We start from the raw sequence: 16910 nt of genomic DNA, 5'->3' as shown, positions 1-16910 counted from the left end.
CTCCTATTCCCCAGGCGCTCTCTTTTGATGACTTCTGTAACCGTAATTGCCTTGGTTTCATACATGTTAACATTGGAAGCCTCCTCCCTAAGTTTGTTTTATTCACTGCTTTAGCACACTCTGCCAACCCGGATGTTCTAGCTGTGTCTGAATCCTGGCTTAGGAAGACCACCAAAGATTCTGACATTTTCATCCCCAACTACAACATTTTCAGCCAAGATAGAACTGCCAAAGGGGGTGGAGTTGCAATCTACTGCAGAGATAGCCTGCAGAGTTCTGTCATGCTATCTGTGCGCAAACAGTTTGAGCTTCTACTTTTAAAAATCCACCTTTCTAGAAATAAGTCTCTCACTGTTGCTGCTTGTTATAGACCACGCTCAGCCCCCAGCTGTGCCCTGGACACCATATTTGAATTATTTGCCCCTTATTTATCTTCAGACTTTGTACTGTGAGGTGACCGAAACTGGGATATGCTTAACACCCTGGCCGTCCTACAATCTAAACTAGATGCCCTCAATTTCACACAAATTATCAAGGCACCTACCAGGTACAACCCTAAATCCGTAAACACGGGCACCCTCATAGATATCATCCTGACCAACCTGCCCTCTAAATACACTTCTGCTGTCTTCAATCAGGATCTCAGCGATCACTGCCTACGTCCGTAATGGGCATGCGGTCAAATGACCACCCTTCATCACTGTCAAACGCTCCCTAAAACACTTCAGTGAGCAGGCCTATCAAATCGACCTGGCCCGGGTATTCTGGTAGGATATTGACCTCATTCCGTCAGTTGAGGATGCCTGGTTATTCTTTAAAAGTGCTTTCCTCACCATCTTAAATAAGCATGCCCCATTCAAAAAAAATGGAACTAAGAAAAGTTATATAGCCATTGGTTCACTCGAGACTTGACTGCCCTTGACCATCACAAAAACATCCTGTGGCGTACTGCATTAGCATCAAATAGCCCCCACGATATGCAACTTTTCAGGGAAGTACATAGGCAGTTAGGAAAGCAAAGGCTAGCTTTTTCAAATAGAAATTTGCATCCTGTAGCACAAAGTCCAAAATGTTCTGGGACACTGTAAAGTCCATGGAGAATAAGAGCACCTCCTCCCAGCTGCCCACTGCACTGAGGCTAGGAAATACTGTCACCACCGAATAATCAAGAATTTCAACAAGCATTTTTTTTACGGCTGGCCATGCATTCCACCTGGCTACCCCTATCCTGGCCAACATCTCTGCCCCCCCCACAGCAACTTACCCAAGCCTCCCCCATTTCTCCTTCACCCAAATCCAGATAGTTTATGTTCTGAAAGAGCTGCAAAATCTGGACCCTTGCTGGGCAAGACAATCTGGACCCTCTCTAAAATTGTCCGCTGCAATTGTTGCAACCCCTATTACTGGCCTGTTCAACCTCTTTCGTATCATCTGAGATCCCCAAAGATTGGAAAGCAGCCGCAGTCATCCCCCTCTTCAAAGGGGAGACACTCTAGACCAAAACTGTTGCAGACCTATATCTATCCTGCCCTGCCTTTCTAAAGTCTTCGAAAGCCAAGTTAACAAACAGATCACCGACCATTTCGAATCCTACCGTACCTTCTCCGCTCTGCAATCTGGTTACCGAGTGGGTCATGGGTGCACCTCAGCCACACTCAAGGTCCTAAACGATATAACTAGAGTTCAGCCAATTAATCGGAATGGCCGATTAATTAGGACCGATTTTGGACACCGATTTGGCCGATTTGTTTTTAAATATATTTTTTTACACCTTTATTTAATCTTTATTTAACTAGGCAAGTCAGTTCAGAACACATTCTTATTTTCAATTACGTCCTAGGAACGGTGGGTTAACTGCCTTGTTCAGGGGCAGAACGACAGATTTTTACCTTGTCAGCTCGGGGATTCAATCTTGCAACCATTCCCAGGTAAGAAGTTTTAGGTTGTAGTTATTATAGGAATTATAGGACTATTTCTCTCTATACCATTTGTATTTCATTAACCTTTGACTATTAGATGTTCTTATAGGCACTTTAGTATTGCCAGTGTAACAGTATAGCTTCCGTCCCTCTCCTTGCTCCTGCCTGGGCTCGAACCAGGAACACATCGACAACAGCCAACCTCAAAGCAGCGTTACCCATGCAGAGCAAGGGGAACAACCACTCCAAGTCTCAGAGCGAGTGACGTTTGAAACGCTATTATCTCGCACCCCGCTAACTAGCTAGCCATTTCACATCGGTTACACCAGGGCTGTGCGTCCCCCCAAAGAAATGCCACCCCACACCATGACTGACCCACCGCCAAACCGGTCATGCTGGAGGATGTTGCAGGCAGCAGAACGTTCTCCACGGCGTCTCCAGACTGTCACGTCTGTCACATGTGCTCAGTGTGAACCTGCTTTCATCTGTAAAGAGCACAGGGCGCCAGTGGCGAATTTGCCAATCTTGGTGTTCTTTGGCAAATGCCAAACGTCCTGCACAGTGTTGAGCTGTAAGCAACACTCCTTCCGTGGCCTCCAACTGCTCTTAAATGCAAGTAAGACTAAATGCATGATCTTCTACCGATTGCTGCCCGCACCTGCCCGCCAGTCTAGTATCACTACTCTGGACGGTTCTGACTTAGAATATGTGGACAACTACAAATACCTAGGTGTCTGGTTAGACTGTAAACTCTCCTTCTAGACTCACATTAAGCATCTCCAAACTAAATTAAATCTAGAATCGGCTTCCAATTTCGCAACAAAGCATCCTTCACTCATGCTGCCAAACATACCCTCGTAAAACAGACCATCCTACCGATCCTCAACTTCAGCGATGTCATTTACAAAATATCCCCATATTGTTTTGTATTTTTTTTGCTCATTTGCACCCCAGTATCTCTACTTGCACAATCGTCTTCTGCACATCCATCACTCCAGTGTTTATTTGCAAAATTGTAATTATTTTGCCACTATGGCCTATTTATTGCCTTACCTCCCTAATCTTATTACATTTGCACACACAGTACATAGATTTTTCAATTATGTTATTGACTGTACTATTGTTTATCCCATGTGTAACTCTGTGTTGTTTGTTTCGCACTGCTTTGCTTCATCTTGGCCAGGTCAAAAATGAGAACTTGTTCTCAACTTGCCTACCTGGTTAAATAAAAAATAAAAATAAAAATATATATATATATATTGCGTGGGTAAAATCACCAAGGAAGCCAATCCAGGACAAAAAAGCCATACTTAAACCGGTGTTGTGATAAATGCTTTGATAGCTCTATAACCTGTTAGCTCACATGCCTTACCACCATGACATATTGGCCTAAGGCCCAAGGCAATAAAAAGACACAGTGGCAGAATAAAGTCAACCACACATGTTTCATTACAAAACCAGAGAGCAACATCTGTCCTGTGAAGTCCACAAAACATATTGCGTGTAGCAAACAGTTACATGACCTACAGCATGATAGAGCAAGGTAATGTTTGACATTTTCACACTACTAAACAACTATTTATTTAGAGCCACAGAGAGTTACCGCAAGACGCAAAGAAAACTGGAGCGGTCTCCCCTATTCCAGCACCATTTCAATTTCAACAGCTTATCACCTATGCTTAGTCTAATAGAGTGACAACTACAGTGAACAAAAATATAAATGCAACATGTAAAGTGTTGGTCCCATGTTTCATGAGCTGAAACAAAAGATCCCAGAAATGTTCAATAAGCACAAAAAGCTTTTTTCTTTCAAAATGATTCTGAGGAGTATTTCTCTCCCTTTATGTTGCCTAAACGGTCTATGACAGTCACACAGTCACACTTTAAGTTGTTGTTGACCTAGGCTACCTGGTTAAAATACTTGCTCGCTAGCCTAACTTCCTTTCATGGGCAACGATAGGTCAGGCCAGCTAGTTAACATTAGCATACCACAATCTAGCTACACGTTAAACTTCCATCCTCTCAGGCCAGGGGCACAATGTACGAATTTATGGTTGGATCAGAATCGCCGTTTTAATGATTGACCAGTATGGAGAATTAAGTCCAAATCCCTATCTCCATCCATGGCTAATTTAGGAAAGGGACGATTTTAGCTAGCTAGCCACCGGAGAACACAACAATTAATTTTTTTTCTGTCAGTAATGATGATTGGCCTGTGATGTGATTGGACTGAAGCCAAATCCAAACTATCTTCCCTTAAAAAATGTTTTTGTTGCGCCAGGACCATTCAAAGCTGAGCTCACTCAGTTTAATAGCTGATTGGCTATTATCAAGGGAGGCCAAATACTTGCTGGCTTCCCTTGCATTCAATATTATGGGCAGCATCAATTTCATACTCTTTCTGACCAGACAGCATCGGATAGATACACTACACATACTGAGACAGAGGGGCGCTGTTTCGTTCACTGGGATGCTTTCTCCGGTGAGATACATTTTGTTCAATTCACAAGAGGCTGAACGTATGAAACACAGAGAGATTGCACTACCAGTCTAAAGTTTTAGAACACCTACTCATTCAAGGGTTTTTCTTTATTTTTACTATTTTCTACATTGTAGAATAACAGTGAAGACATCAAAACTATGAAATAACACACATGGAATCATGTTGTAACCAAAAAAAAAAGTTTAACAAATCAAAATATATTTTATATTTGAGATTCAAATAGCCACCCTGACAGCTTTGCACACTTGGCATTCTCTCGACCAGCTTCACCTGGAATGCTTTTCCAACAGTCTTGAAGGAGTTTATTTTATATGTTTTTTTCTTGGTACATTTTTGGGGGAAGCCTGGCTTCCCTTGGCATCCATGAATACATGCCACTGATCATATCATGTATGGTATTATGGATGAGTGTGTGCGTGTCTATAGGTGAGTGTGTATGTCTGTGTGCGTGTGTGTCTGTCTAGAGTAATAATAGTTGAGTTTGTGAGGTGCTAAAACCACATACGAACAGAGGAAAGTTGTATGTCCCGACACATGTCAGAGAGACAGGTGGTGGAGTACTACACTGAGAATGGCACTCAATTGTCAGCTATTGAAGGATGTTTGATTTGCCACAGCAAAAACTAGGGTTTAATGTGTGTTATTTCCTGGACGGAACCTCCCTAAAGCATTCATGAACTATCCCAATCGTACTCTTTACAAATTAAATATTATTATATCAGGGAAGTGACCTTCAGAATGAAGAAGTGTATGAATGATATTATGATAAAGTGAGAGAAATTTGCAGAGCTATGTGCAGTTTTTATTTGTAGGGTATCCAGGTCAGATGCAGTTTAGATAAGGTCATGATGATTTTCAGTGGTGATAAAATCACGGCAGAGCACTATACAAACTGCTAGAGGGGAGTATGTTATTCAGACAGGAAATATGGATGATAGAACATTGTTGCTTTTATCTGAAAGGAAACAAAGGAGATAGGATTCCCATCAGTCAAAGCATCTACAGTATGTCTTACAGTAAGTCAGTCACAGGCATGCACAAACGCTCACACATACACACAACCAGGTTTTTGTGACGCCGAATGTCTGTTTGACAGCCTGTTAGTTATCAACCGCATCAGTGGCTGTGTTGAAGTAGCCAGACAGACAGACAGACTTTTAACTTTAGAGGGAGGAGGGTCGAATAGAACAAAATGTTACTGAATATTTAAGGAGTTGAAAGAATGTATGCTGTCTCAGTGTAAGAAAAATAAAAGATAGGAACAGAGAAAGAGGGAGAAAGAGATAGTTGTGCCATCTACGGATGAAATAGATAGAGGGTTAGTGTGAGATACAGTGAAAAACTCTTACCATCAATGAAGGAGCCATTGAGTGCTATGAGTATGTACACCTTGCCCTCTGGCTCCAGGTCCACCTGCACACAAACACAGGAGGCATTAGACTAGACTATTTAAAGGCCCAGTGCAGTCAAATATGATTTTCCTGTGTTTTATATATATTTCCACACTGTAAGCTTGGGGTAATACTGTGAAAATTATAATGATGTCCTTTTAGTGTAAGAGCTGTTAGAAAAGGCCACTTGGTTTTGGTGGGATGATGTTTTGGCCTGCCTGGTGACATCACCAGGCGGTAATATAGTTAATAGACCAATAAGAAAGAGAGTTCCAAACCTCAGCTAGTTTTCAGTTTCCCTCCCCACTCAGACCACTCCAAGACAGTCATAGAAAAATACATCTTGAGAAATTGCTCTTTATTAAGAAACTAGTTCTGTTTCTTTTTTACCATTTAATTCAAAATAATCAATCACAGAAGGGTACTTAATTGTTACCCAGAAATGATTTGATATTGAGATAAAAAAACATCTGCATTGTTAGGTTTTTCTTTAACATACCGGTATTTAGCATGTTGAGTGGGTTGAGTGTGTATGTAATGTGGGGAGAATGTGAGCAATGTGGTGAAGAGACTAGAGAGCAGGTCCAGCTGGTTGAGCTAGCTCTATTAAAATGACACCCTGCTCCAGTGACAATAACATCCATCTCACACAGACATAGGCATACAGTGATTTCGGAAAGTACTCAGACCACTTGACTATTTCACATTTTGTTACGTTACAGCCTTATTCTAAAATGAATTAAATACAACATTTTCTTCAGCAATCGCTACACAATACCCCATAACGACAAAGCAAAAACAGAAATACCTTATTTACATAAGTATTCAGACCCTTTGCTATGCGACTCGAAATTGAGCTCAGGTGCATCCTGTTCCCATTGATCATCCTTGAGATGTTTCTAAAACTTGATTGGAGTACACTTGTGGTAAATTCAATTGATTGGACATGTATAGTCATGTATGTGCCTTACCAAATCAAGGTCCCACAGTTGACAGTGCATGTCAGAGCAAAAACCAAGCCATGAGATCGAAGCAATTGTCCGTAGAGCTCCAAGACAGGATTGTGTCGAGGCAAAGATCTGGGGAAAGGTACCAAAACATTTCTGCAGCATTGAAATGCCTCAAGAACACAGTGGCCCCATCATTCTTAAATGGATGAAGTTTGGAACCACCAAGACTCTTCCGAGAGCTGGCTGCCCGGCCAAACTGAGCAATCGGGGGAGAAGGGCCTTGGTCAGGGAGGTGACAAAGAACCTGATAGTCACTCTGACAGAGCTCTAGAGTTCCTCTGTGGAGATGAGAGAACCTTCCTGAAAGACAGCCATCTCTTTGGCTGTCCACCAATCAGGCCTTTATGGTAGAGGTAGAGGGCCAGACGGCCAGATGGAAGTCACTCAGTAAAAGGCACAGGACAGCCTGCTGGGAGGACTCTCAGACCATGAGAAACAAGATTCTCTGATCTGATGAAAACAAGATTGACCTCTTTGGCCTGAATGCCAAGCGTCACGTCTGGAGAAAACCTGGTACCCTCCCTACGGTGAAGCATGGTGGTGGCAGCATCATGCTGTAGGGATATTTTTAAGCGGCAGAGACTAGTCAGGATAGAGGGAATGATGAACGGAGCAAAGAACAGAGAGATCTTTGATGAAGTCCTGGGTGCTCTGGAGCAGGTTCTCAGAATTGGACAAAAGTTTACCGTCCAAAAGGACACAGTCAGCACACAGCCACGACAACGCAGGAGTCTCTGAATGTCCTTGAGAGGCCCAGTTAGAGCCCGGACTTGAACCCGATCAATATTTCTGGAGAGGCCTGAAAATGGCTGAGCAGCAATGCTACCCATCCAACCTGACAGAGCTTGAGAGGATCTGCAGAGAATAATGGGATAAACTCCCCAAATACAGGCGTGCCAAGCTTGTAGCGTCATACCCAAGTAGACTCGAGGCTGTAATCGCTGCCAAAGTTGCTTAGACAAAGTACAGGGTCTGAATACTTATGTAAATTTAATATTTAAGTTTACATTTTTCATACATTTGCCAAAAAAACTGTTTTTGCCTCGTCAGCGTGGGGTTGTGTAGATTGATGACAAAAATCAATTTTAGAAAAAGGCTGTAACATAATAAAATGTGGAAAAAGTAAAGGGGTCTGGATACTTTCTAAATACACTGCAAGTATAAAGAAGACCTACACACAGACAGATAGACATAATGAGACTGACAGAGGTCGAAAGGTTTGTATTAGGCCCACAGTGAGAACCTGAAGGATCTCCACAGTGCTGCGGAGGCCATGCACAAACCACGAAAATGGAGCCAGGTGAGTAACTTGCCGGGGGCATGGGGACAGGGAGTCATGACTGCCCAAATATTAGAAACAGGTCAATTTGACCCCGTTACTATCTTACCATGATTAGTTTGATTGATTGGAAAACATGTCCCCACTGTAAAGTGCCAGGCAGCTACTGGCTTTATGTTCCTCATTCCTCATTTTATGATTGGCTAATTATTTGTGTACAAGTAACTGCCAAAACAAAGGAAACACCAACATAAAGTGTTTTAGTGCGTTGGGCCACAACGAGCCGACAGAACAGCTTCAATTCGCCTTGGCATAGATTCTACAAGTGTCTGGAACTCTATTTAAGGGATGCAACACCATTCTTCAAGGATAAATTCTATAATTTGTTGTTTTGTTGATGGTGGTGGGAAATGCTGTCTCAGGCGCAGCTCCAGAATCTTCCATAAGTCTTCAATTGGTTTGAGATCAGGTGACTGACACACACACACTTTAAACTCCATGATATTATTTATTCTAGCCATGGTAGCCAAAATGATGGGCAACTGGGCATTATTATATCTTACATGACCCTAAGCATGAAGTTGCTTAATTAACTCAGGAACTATATCTGTGTGGAAGTACCTGTTTTCAACATACTTTGTATCCCTCATTTACTCAAGTGTTTCTTTTATTTTGTCAGTTACCCGTACATTTAGGCAAAATAGATTAGAATATTATTCCAGTGTTGGCCTTTTAAGCAGTGGTGTAAAGTGGGTATTTATTTTTTTTACTACTTTTACTTCACTACGTTCCTTGAAGAAAATATTGTACTTTTTACTCAAAACATTTTCCCTGAAACCCAAAAGTACTCATTACATTTTGAATGCTTAGCGGGATAGGAAAATGGTCCAATTCACACACTTATCAAGAGAACATCCCTGGTCATCCCTACTGCCTCTGATCTGGTGGACTCACTAAACACAAATGCTTTTTTTGTCAATTATGTCTGAGTGTTGGAGTGTGCCCCTGGCTATCCATACATTTAAAAAACAAGAAAATGGTGCCATCTGGTTTGCTTAGTAAGGAATTTTAAATTATTTATACTTTTACTTTTGATACTTAAGTATATTTCAAACCAAATACTTTTAGACTTTTACTCAAGTAGTATTTTACTGGGTTACTTTCACTTTTACTTGAGTCATTTTCTATTAAGACATCTATAGAAGTACACTACATTACCAAAAGTATGTGGACACCTGCTCGTCGAACATCTCATTACAAGATCATGGGCATTCATATGGAGTTGGTCCCGCCTTTGCTGCTATAACCGTCCTCCACTCTTCTGGCAAGGCTTTCCACTAGATGTTGGAACATTGCTTTAGGACTTGCTTCCATTTAGCCACAAGAGCTTTAGTGAGGTCAGGCACAGATGATGGGCGATTAGGCCTGCTCACAGTCGACGTTCCAATTTGTCCCAAAGGTGTTTGATGGGGGTTGAGATCAGGGCTTTTTGCAGGCCAGTCAAGTTCTTCCACACCGATTTCGACAATCTATTTCTGTATGGACATCGCTTTGTACACGGGGGTATTATGTTGAAACAGAAAAGGGTCTTTCCCAAACTGTTGCCACAAAGTTGGAAACACAGAATCATCTAGAATGGCATTGTATGCTGTAGCATTAAGATTTCCCTTCACTGGAACTGAGGGGCCTAGCCCGAACCATGAAAAAAATCCACAGACCATTATTCCTCCTCCACCAAATTTTACAGTTGGCACTACACATTCGGGCACTGGTATACACACTGGTAGCGTTCTCCAGGCATCCGCCAAATGTCGGACTGCCAGATGGTGAAGTGTGATTCATAACTCCTGAGAACATGTATACACTGCTCCAGAGGCCAACGGCAGCGAGCTTTACACCACTCCAGCCGACGCTTGGCATTGCACATGGTGATCTAGGCTTGTGTGCGGCTGCTTGGCCATGGAAATCCATTTCATGAAGCACCCGACGAACAGTAATGTTGCTGAAGTTGCTTCCAGAGGCAGTTTGGAACTTTCTAGTGAGTGTTGCAACCAAGGACAGGTTTTTACTCACTACGTGCTTCAGCATTCGGCGGTCCCGTTCGGTGAGCCTGTGTGGCCTACCACTTTGTGGCTAAGCCGTTGTTGCGCCTAGACATTTCCACTTCCCAATAACAGTACTTACAGTTCACCGGGGCAGCTCTACTACCAATGTTTGTTTATGGAGATTGCATGCCTGTGTACTCAATTTTATAAACCTGTCAGCAACGGGTGTGGCTGAAATAGCTGAATCCACTAATTTGGAAGGCAGTCCACATACTTTTGTATGTATAGTGTATTTTAATGTGGGATGGTCATCTACAGTTCGGGATGTTAAAAGTTGCACTTTGGGAAGATTCTGTCCCGGTGATGAAAAAAGTTATTTTTGAGCCCTGGGTAGTTACATTCATGAGCAATCCAATGAATGAATGTTTTAAAATTTTAAAACAAGTAAAAGTTAATGAACATTTCATAAATCTATTCCTATGTTCCTGTGTAACTAGTGAACTATTTACTGGTGATGAGATAATTGTGTAAAAATAGTTTTATAGTGGGTGATGCTATGCTAGGTTGGCTATTTTAGCTCGCTAGCACAGTATCTTCCCCTTTTCAACTGCAGCTCCAGATGAGCAGCACTTAGTGAGTCACTGTTCACCCTAGTGAAAAAGTAGTTAGTGCCCTTAATGGAGGTACCAAATTAATTAATGGATACATAGCTAGCTAACTACAGTACACTGTACAATTCATAATAGACTGGGACTTTGTTGTCAGCTAGCTAGCAAGTCTATTGCTTGAGCATGATGCTACACTGATTGGTTAATTTTGAAGTCTATCGTTAGATCCATATCGAAGAGTTATATTTTGAATGTCACTGAATTATTTTATGAATTAATACTACAATTCAATTGTGTTACTAAGTAAGATGTTTCTGGAGTCAGATTTTAAGTTAATTTGGTATAAGAAATGAGTTATTCAAGACCATGTACTAGCCAAGCGTGGTGAAGGGTACACAAATAGAATAATGGGTTTTAACATTTAAATGTAGTTAAAGAAGGGGTGTGGTGGTGACTTTCTGAACTGGTACGAGTAACAACACAGTTTAAATAAATATTTGTGTTTCAGTTGTTTTTGGGGTATATTGACCAAATTCACCAGAAACAATCATTTCAGACCTTTTTAAAACAAAACATCTCCCGTGGGGACATGACCCCAGACCCCCCTAGAGGGGTTATGACACCGGAACCCGTTGACCCTGACCCCAACCCCAAATATCCAACAAAAAGTGATAACCTTGCTTACAGCACAAACTACAGAGAGGGTTCATGTCAGACAGATGCCCCAATGGAAAAACCTTGACAACCCACAACAAAAGTGACATGATTGGACTGATACTGCAGGGTCATCTCTATCCTGATTTAGTCATCTCTACCAACTGGTCTCTCCATTCAATATACTTGGTCAGTTAGATAGATATATTCCCTCCTTACAGTGATACAGAACTAACATCACACATGATCTAATGCTGAGGCTGAAACATTGGAAACGGAAATCCCAGACAGAAAATGACATCAGATGTAGATGTTATGATAATTTCACCTCTCTCATTCCTTAACTATTGACCTTGACAAGACATCACCCTCCACATGTTTCCTTTGTGTTCAGCTGAGCACACACAAACTATTAGCCTACTGTCACCCATTACTGTTAGCTCCCGTTCTCTCTCTTTCTCTGAGAGCCCTGGGTCTGTGTACTCTGTGAAGCAGCTGATGCAGTCAGGACTCCAGAGACAGATAAAGACAGAAGTGTTCAGACTAAATCAAGCTCTGATGCAAACAGGACCACACTAAATTTAAAAAGCAGGAACTTTGCCTGGCTGAGCCACAGCAATGGAGGAAGTGGTTTTTTCAGGGAGTGGAAGCTGCTGACAGACATTTAGAGTTAAACTGCGTCTAGTGTATTCAGTCCCCAACCCTTTCTAGAAGAGACAAAATTTCAATGAACCTGATAAATGGTTCAACACAGGCCACTATTTGAAGTTGTCACAGGTGTAAGTTATGGGTCTTAATGGAAACTGTCCCCCAGTGTTGAGGATGTGAGTGGGGTGTGAGAGGAGTGGGTGGGTGGCACATGAGGCTGAGCCACAGGCTGATGAGACACAGATATGACTGCATGCTTCTATTTTGAGTTGCTATTTTTTAGGTTAACACCTCAAACTGCTGCTTGTCCTGACACACAACATAGACTCTCTCTCTGCTCCTCTGTACTTTGACATGGGGGCGGAGGCACACAGTGTTATGGTGCTGGTCAAGGTTCTGTGTAACAGTGCAATAAGAAGTAAAGTTATTGTATGTGTGTGTCCCGATAGCCCCCCCCCTAAGATTTAAGACACTCTGTAAAGTCTGTTTGTGTTTAATATGCAACACTGTACTGAGCAATTCCAAAGTTACACTTTAAACGTTTGCAATCATTTTTTGAGGGGCATTGTTTTAAATTGAACTAGGCAAGTCAGTTAAGAACAATTTGTTATTTACAATGACAGGCTACTGGGGAACAGTGGGTTAACTGCCTTGTTCAGGGACAGAATGACAGGTTTTTACCTTGTCAGCTCGGGGATTCGACACAGCAACCTTTTGGTTACTGGCCCAACGCTCTAACCACTAGGCTACCTGCCGTACAACTCTATGCACAATGACTACTTTTAACATTGTCCAAAAACACATTTACTTAAAAAAAACAGTGCAGATGCAAATTTTGGAACAGAATGACAGTTTGTGCTGTTCTTCCAGGTAAATGTGATTTTGTAAAATGTTCAGTGGAAATTGTTAAAAAGTAGACCTTGTGCACAGAGTTGTATGGTTTGTTTAACTTTGCAATCATTTTATTTTGTTTGACATACATTTTAAAGTGAGAAATCTGAGTCTCAGCATCATTCTGTTGTCGTGGAATTGCCCTGCTGGTTAGAGAGGAACACAGGTGAGAAAGAGAAAGTGATGTTATAAAACAAGGGAGATGAGATGGGATGGGATTGAGAGGGACTTGGAGCGTCAAGCAGACGTTGGGAAAGCAGCAATAACAGTGGTGTTGGCGTGTGGAGGCCTGTGCCCTACTTTTTAGTCTCTACTCTTTGTCATACATATAGGGCCCCAAGCACTTCATCTGAGAAAGCTAACAAAGCAAAAAGATAGATCTGAACTGTGAAACTATCAGATAAGTGCTGTCAAGAGTGCATGTCCTAAAGTGTGAGGGCAGGCTATGCCCACATCTTGGTCAATAAAACCTCACAGACACACCCACTGCACTGACTCTGGTCTTCAGCGATTGGCCCCTGGTGGAAGCTTTGCAAAAAAAACAAACTCAGATTCTACTTTTCAAGAGGTTAAAGGGATACTTCCCCAGAGTCGAATGAACTCATGGATACCATTTGTATGTCTTTGCATCCAGTATGAAGGAAGTTAGAGGTAGTTTTAAGAGCCCATGCTAACCAGCGTTTGCGCTAACGCTATTTAGCAACTTCCTTCAAACTGCACACGTAGACATAAAAATGGTATCCACCAGTTCATCTGACTCTGGGCTTCATAGCCAACATTGTGAAGTATTGCTTAATAGCTTTTTGGCACCATGACAGAGGAGGTTGAGTATGTCAGCCCATTGTTCCAGAGTGCCGCAGGGGTCTAAGGCACTCTATCTCAGTGTAAGATGTGTCACTGCAGTCCCTGGTTCACATCAAGGCTGCATCCCTTCTGGCTGTGATTGGAAGTCCCATAGGGTGGTGCACAATTTGTCCGGGTTTGTCCTTCATTGTAAATAAGAATTTGTTCTTAACTGACTTGCCTAATTAAATAAAGGTTCAATTTTAAAAATTGGACTGTGTGACCATAAGAGATAATAAGAAGCCCTGACAGCCACTGGAGGACGGTGGGTCTCAAGGCCCACTGACGATCCCAGTTCGCACGGGTTCAGGTTACACATTATTAAAATGGACCAAAAGTAAACCAGACGAGTGAAACTATGTTATAGAGGGCAGTTCCAGTGACAAACATAACCCAAACCAATAGTAGCCTACAATGGTATAAAGAGGTATCCATGTAGCCCCTAAAGCAATGCACATCAACCAGAGAGAGAAATGTAGAAAGTCATAACAGGTCATTCTTTTGATACTGTCACTTTAACATCTATCAATGGCTGTATTTGAGTGGCGGTATGAGATGCAGTAAGATAGGGTATTATCACACTTCAGCTTGTTTGTGCATGCAAGGCACCGACCCCAGATGCAAAGTCTCTGCTGGTTGTGGTTTCCAGCACACTTTACAATGGCATGCTTGACATACTGCTAGCAGGGAGCACAATTAACACATTAGAACAGCATGTGTGGTTATGGCCCTTTGCTGATGTCGCTTCTGCCTTTCCGACAGGCTCAAGCTAGTCTCTAGACAGACGTGTTGCTTCCTATAATGTACTCATGTGGGTCTGGGTTTGAGACTAGGCGTAAGCTAGTCTCTAGACAGACGTGTTGCTTCCTATAATGTACTCATGTGGGTCTGGGTTTGAGACTAGGCGTAAAGCTAGTCTCTAGACAGACGTGTTGCTTCCTATAATGTACTCATGTGGGTCTGGGTTTGAGACTAGGCGTAAAGCTAGTCTCTAGACAGACGTGTTGCTTCCTATAATGTACTCATGTGGGTCTGGGTTTGAGACTAGGCGTAAGCTAGTCTCTAGACAGACGTGTTGCTTCCTATAATGTACTCATGTGGGTCTGGGTTTGAGACTAGGCGTAAGCTAGTCTCTAGACAGACGTGTTGCTTCCTATAATGTGCTCATGTGGGTCTGGGTTTGAGACTAGGCGTAAGCTAAACACACAGACATTCACTAAGATGCCACCTATAATTAGCGGCTCTATATGGGGAAAGGACACTATCGGCTCTTGCCCTGTAAAGAAAGGACTGGAAAGGGAATGGCAAAATGAGTGTAAACTATGCATCTCAGGTCTACAAGTAGCACTACTGATGGGGATGTATTTAGAAGTGCCTATTACCTTGCGTCTGGCCCTTGGCATTAGTTTATCACCCAACAGTACAGTATGGAATGTGTATATGCAAATTCCCCAAAAGTTCTCCAATGGGACTTTTCAGAGCGGTAAAGGAAAATATGATCAGGGTATTTTTTACTGACAGTCTGGCTATATTCATTCTGCTTTATCATAAAGGCTATTTGAGTGAATTGCCAAGAGGATACAATTGTGTCATGACAGCCACATCAGTCCCTATTCATCCTCACAGTGCCCAGGGCTTAAAGTGTCATTTCCAAAACGTTCAACTTCGTATTCATCATTTTCAGCACCACCCGAACAAATGTGAAAATAGTGCGTTTTGTTTTGTTGTAAAAAAAAATGTTTTGCTCGTGGTTACATTTCTCCAGCCCCATCTCTCAGCTTTTTATAGGAACAGGGAAGGGATTCGGCTTTATTACTGTTTTAACTAATGATTGCCGCTTTAAAGCTACTCACCCATCCTTCAAAAGTATCTTCTGTGTTCGAGGTTTTGATCAAGTCCTCAAATTGAATAATGCAGTTGGCAACAAAGTCGTCATACCCTATGGGTGCATCATGAAATACAGCCAACTCTATATGCTTGCCGTCGTTGACATTGAGGCAAAACTCTTCGTTGTAAGTTGGCATGTTGGTTTTCTGTTTTGTATGCGTTTGTCCAATTTTGTACTCGTCCACCTTTATCACAAGGTAAGGGTCTAGAGTGGGAGCCGTTTTGTTGAACATTACAGAGTGACGAAGAGAAAAAGTAGTTGGTTTGAGGTCCACCGCCTCACCAATTCTAAGCTTCAGATACCCGTTGAACTTCATATTGTTCCTCTACAGAAAGAAAAAAAACGTAACAAGTTCAAAGTAATAAATAAATAAAAAAAGACTTTAAACTCAAATTAAAACTACGCTATTGCGATAGTCATGTAAAGCATTCCTACATACTGACCTAATTTCAAAATAATATAAATCAATATATTTGACTGTGAATTTGAGTCCAATGTTGCATCCTAGAGCAATTCGAAGACATTGCTCGTCAATAGGCATTTGCAGGTGACTCGTTCGGACGGTGCTCTTGACCCTCGGTCGTGAGCGGTGCCCTGGACCAGCGCGTGTGATCTTGCCTCCCAAAACAACACTGCTGATGTAGGCTATACAGAAAGCGCGCACGTTCTGAGAACGACCTAGGTCTACTTCAAGGAAGCACAAGGCAAGTTCCGTAAAAAGGAAGTAACAGAAGTAGGGACCATGCACGATAATGCTTTCTATAGAGTTTCTTCTTTCTCAATGCACGTGTTTACATTTTGTTCTGACTAATCGGCATGCTACAACTAACTGTAAAAGGTCTAGTCAATATTAGTCTCATCGGTTATTATCAAGGATTGATATAATAATGTGAAAAAGTAGCATTAAGACTATAACTACCGTAGCGCACTTGCAGCGCTTAGGGTTGCCTCAGAGCATGGGGGTATGCTATCGAAATGATTCTCCTGTCCTCGGCAGATAAATAAGGAAATAGCACCCCCTTGTGATATACAGAAAGTGTGACTACAGCTATTTAGCCTCCAGAGGTCTCTTGTACAGTTCTTGTGTGAAGAATATCACCTGGCACAGCTGTGAAGATGTAATTAAAGGCACATGGCCATGAGCTGCAAGACATGGTAGAAACAAGTGGGCTTTTAATCTGAGTTGTAAGGATGGGCGCTGTGGAGTTGATTTATGCTGAATGCTAATAAC

At 42.1% G+C, this 16910-nt stretch overlaps 1 protein-coding gene across 2 annotated transcripts in view; it reads right to left on the bottom strand.

Annotated features, from left to right (window-relative positions):
* prkcha (protein kinase C, eta, a) overlaps positions 1 to 16653 on the bottom strand; it is a 51064-nt gene extending 34411 nt beyond the window's left edge. The window contains exons 1-2 of one of the 2 annotated variants that reach the window (XM_021584962.2): positions 15645 to 16653; positions 5772 to 5835 (exon numbers count right to left, since the gene is read on the bottom strand). In XM_021584962.2, coding sequence (XP_021440637.2) covers positions 5772 to 5835; positions 15645 to 15995 — 415 coding nt within the window. In that variant the 5' untranslated portion in view covers positions 15996 to 16653. The remainder of the gene's footprint in view (positions 1 to 5771; positions 5836 to 15644) is intronic. The other variant, XM_021584964.2, reaches the window with a different exon arrangement.
* Between the last annotated feature and the right edge of the window lie 257 nt (positions 16654 to 16910).

Source organism: Oncorhynchus mykiss, chromosome 25 (assembly GCF_013265735.2).
Source record: "Oncorhynchus mykiss isolate Arlee chromosome 25, USDA_OmykA_1.1, whole genome shotgun sequence".
In the NCBI taxonomy this organism is placed as follows: Eukaryota; Metazoa; Chordata; class Actinopteri; order Salmoniformes; family Salmonidae; genus Oncorhynchus; species Oncorhynchus mykiss.
Note: the sequence above shows the minus strand (reverse complement) of the source record. Positions and strands in the feature narration are given on the sequence as shown.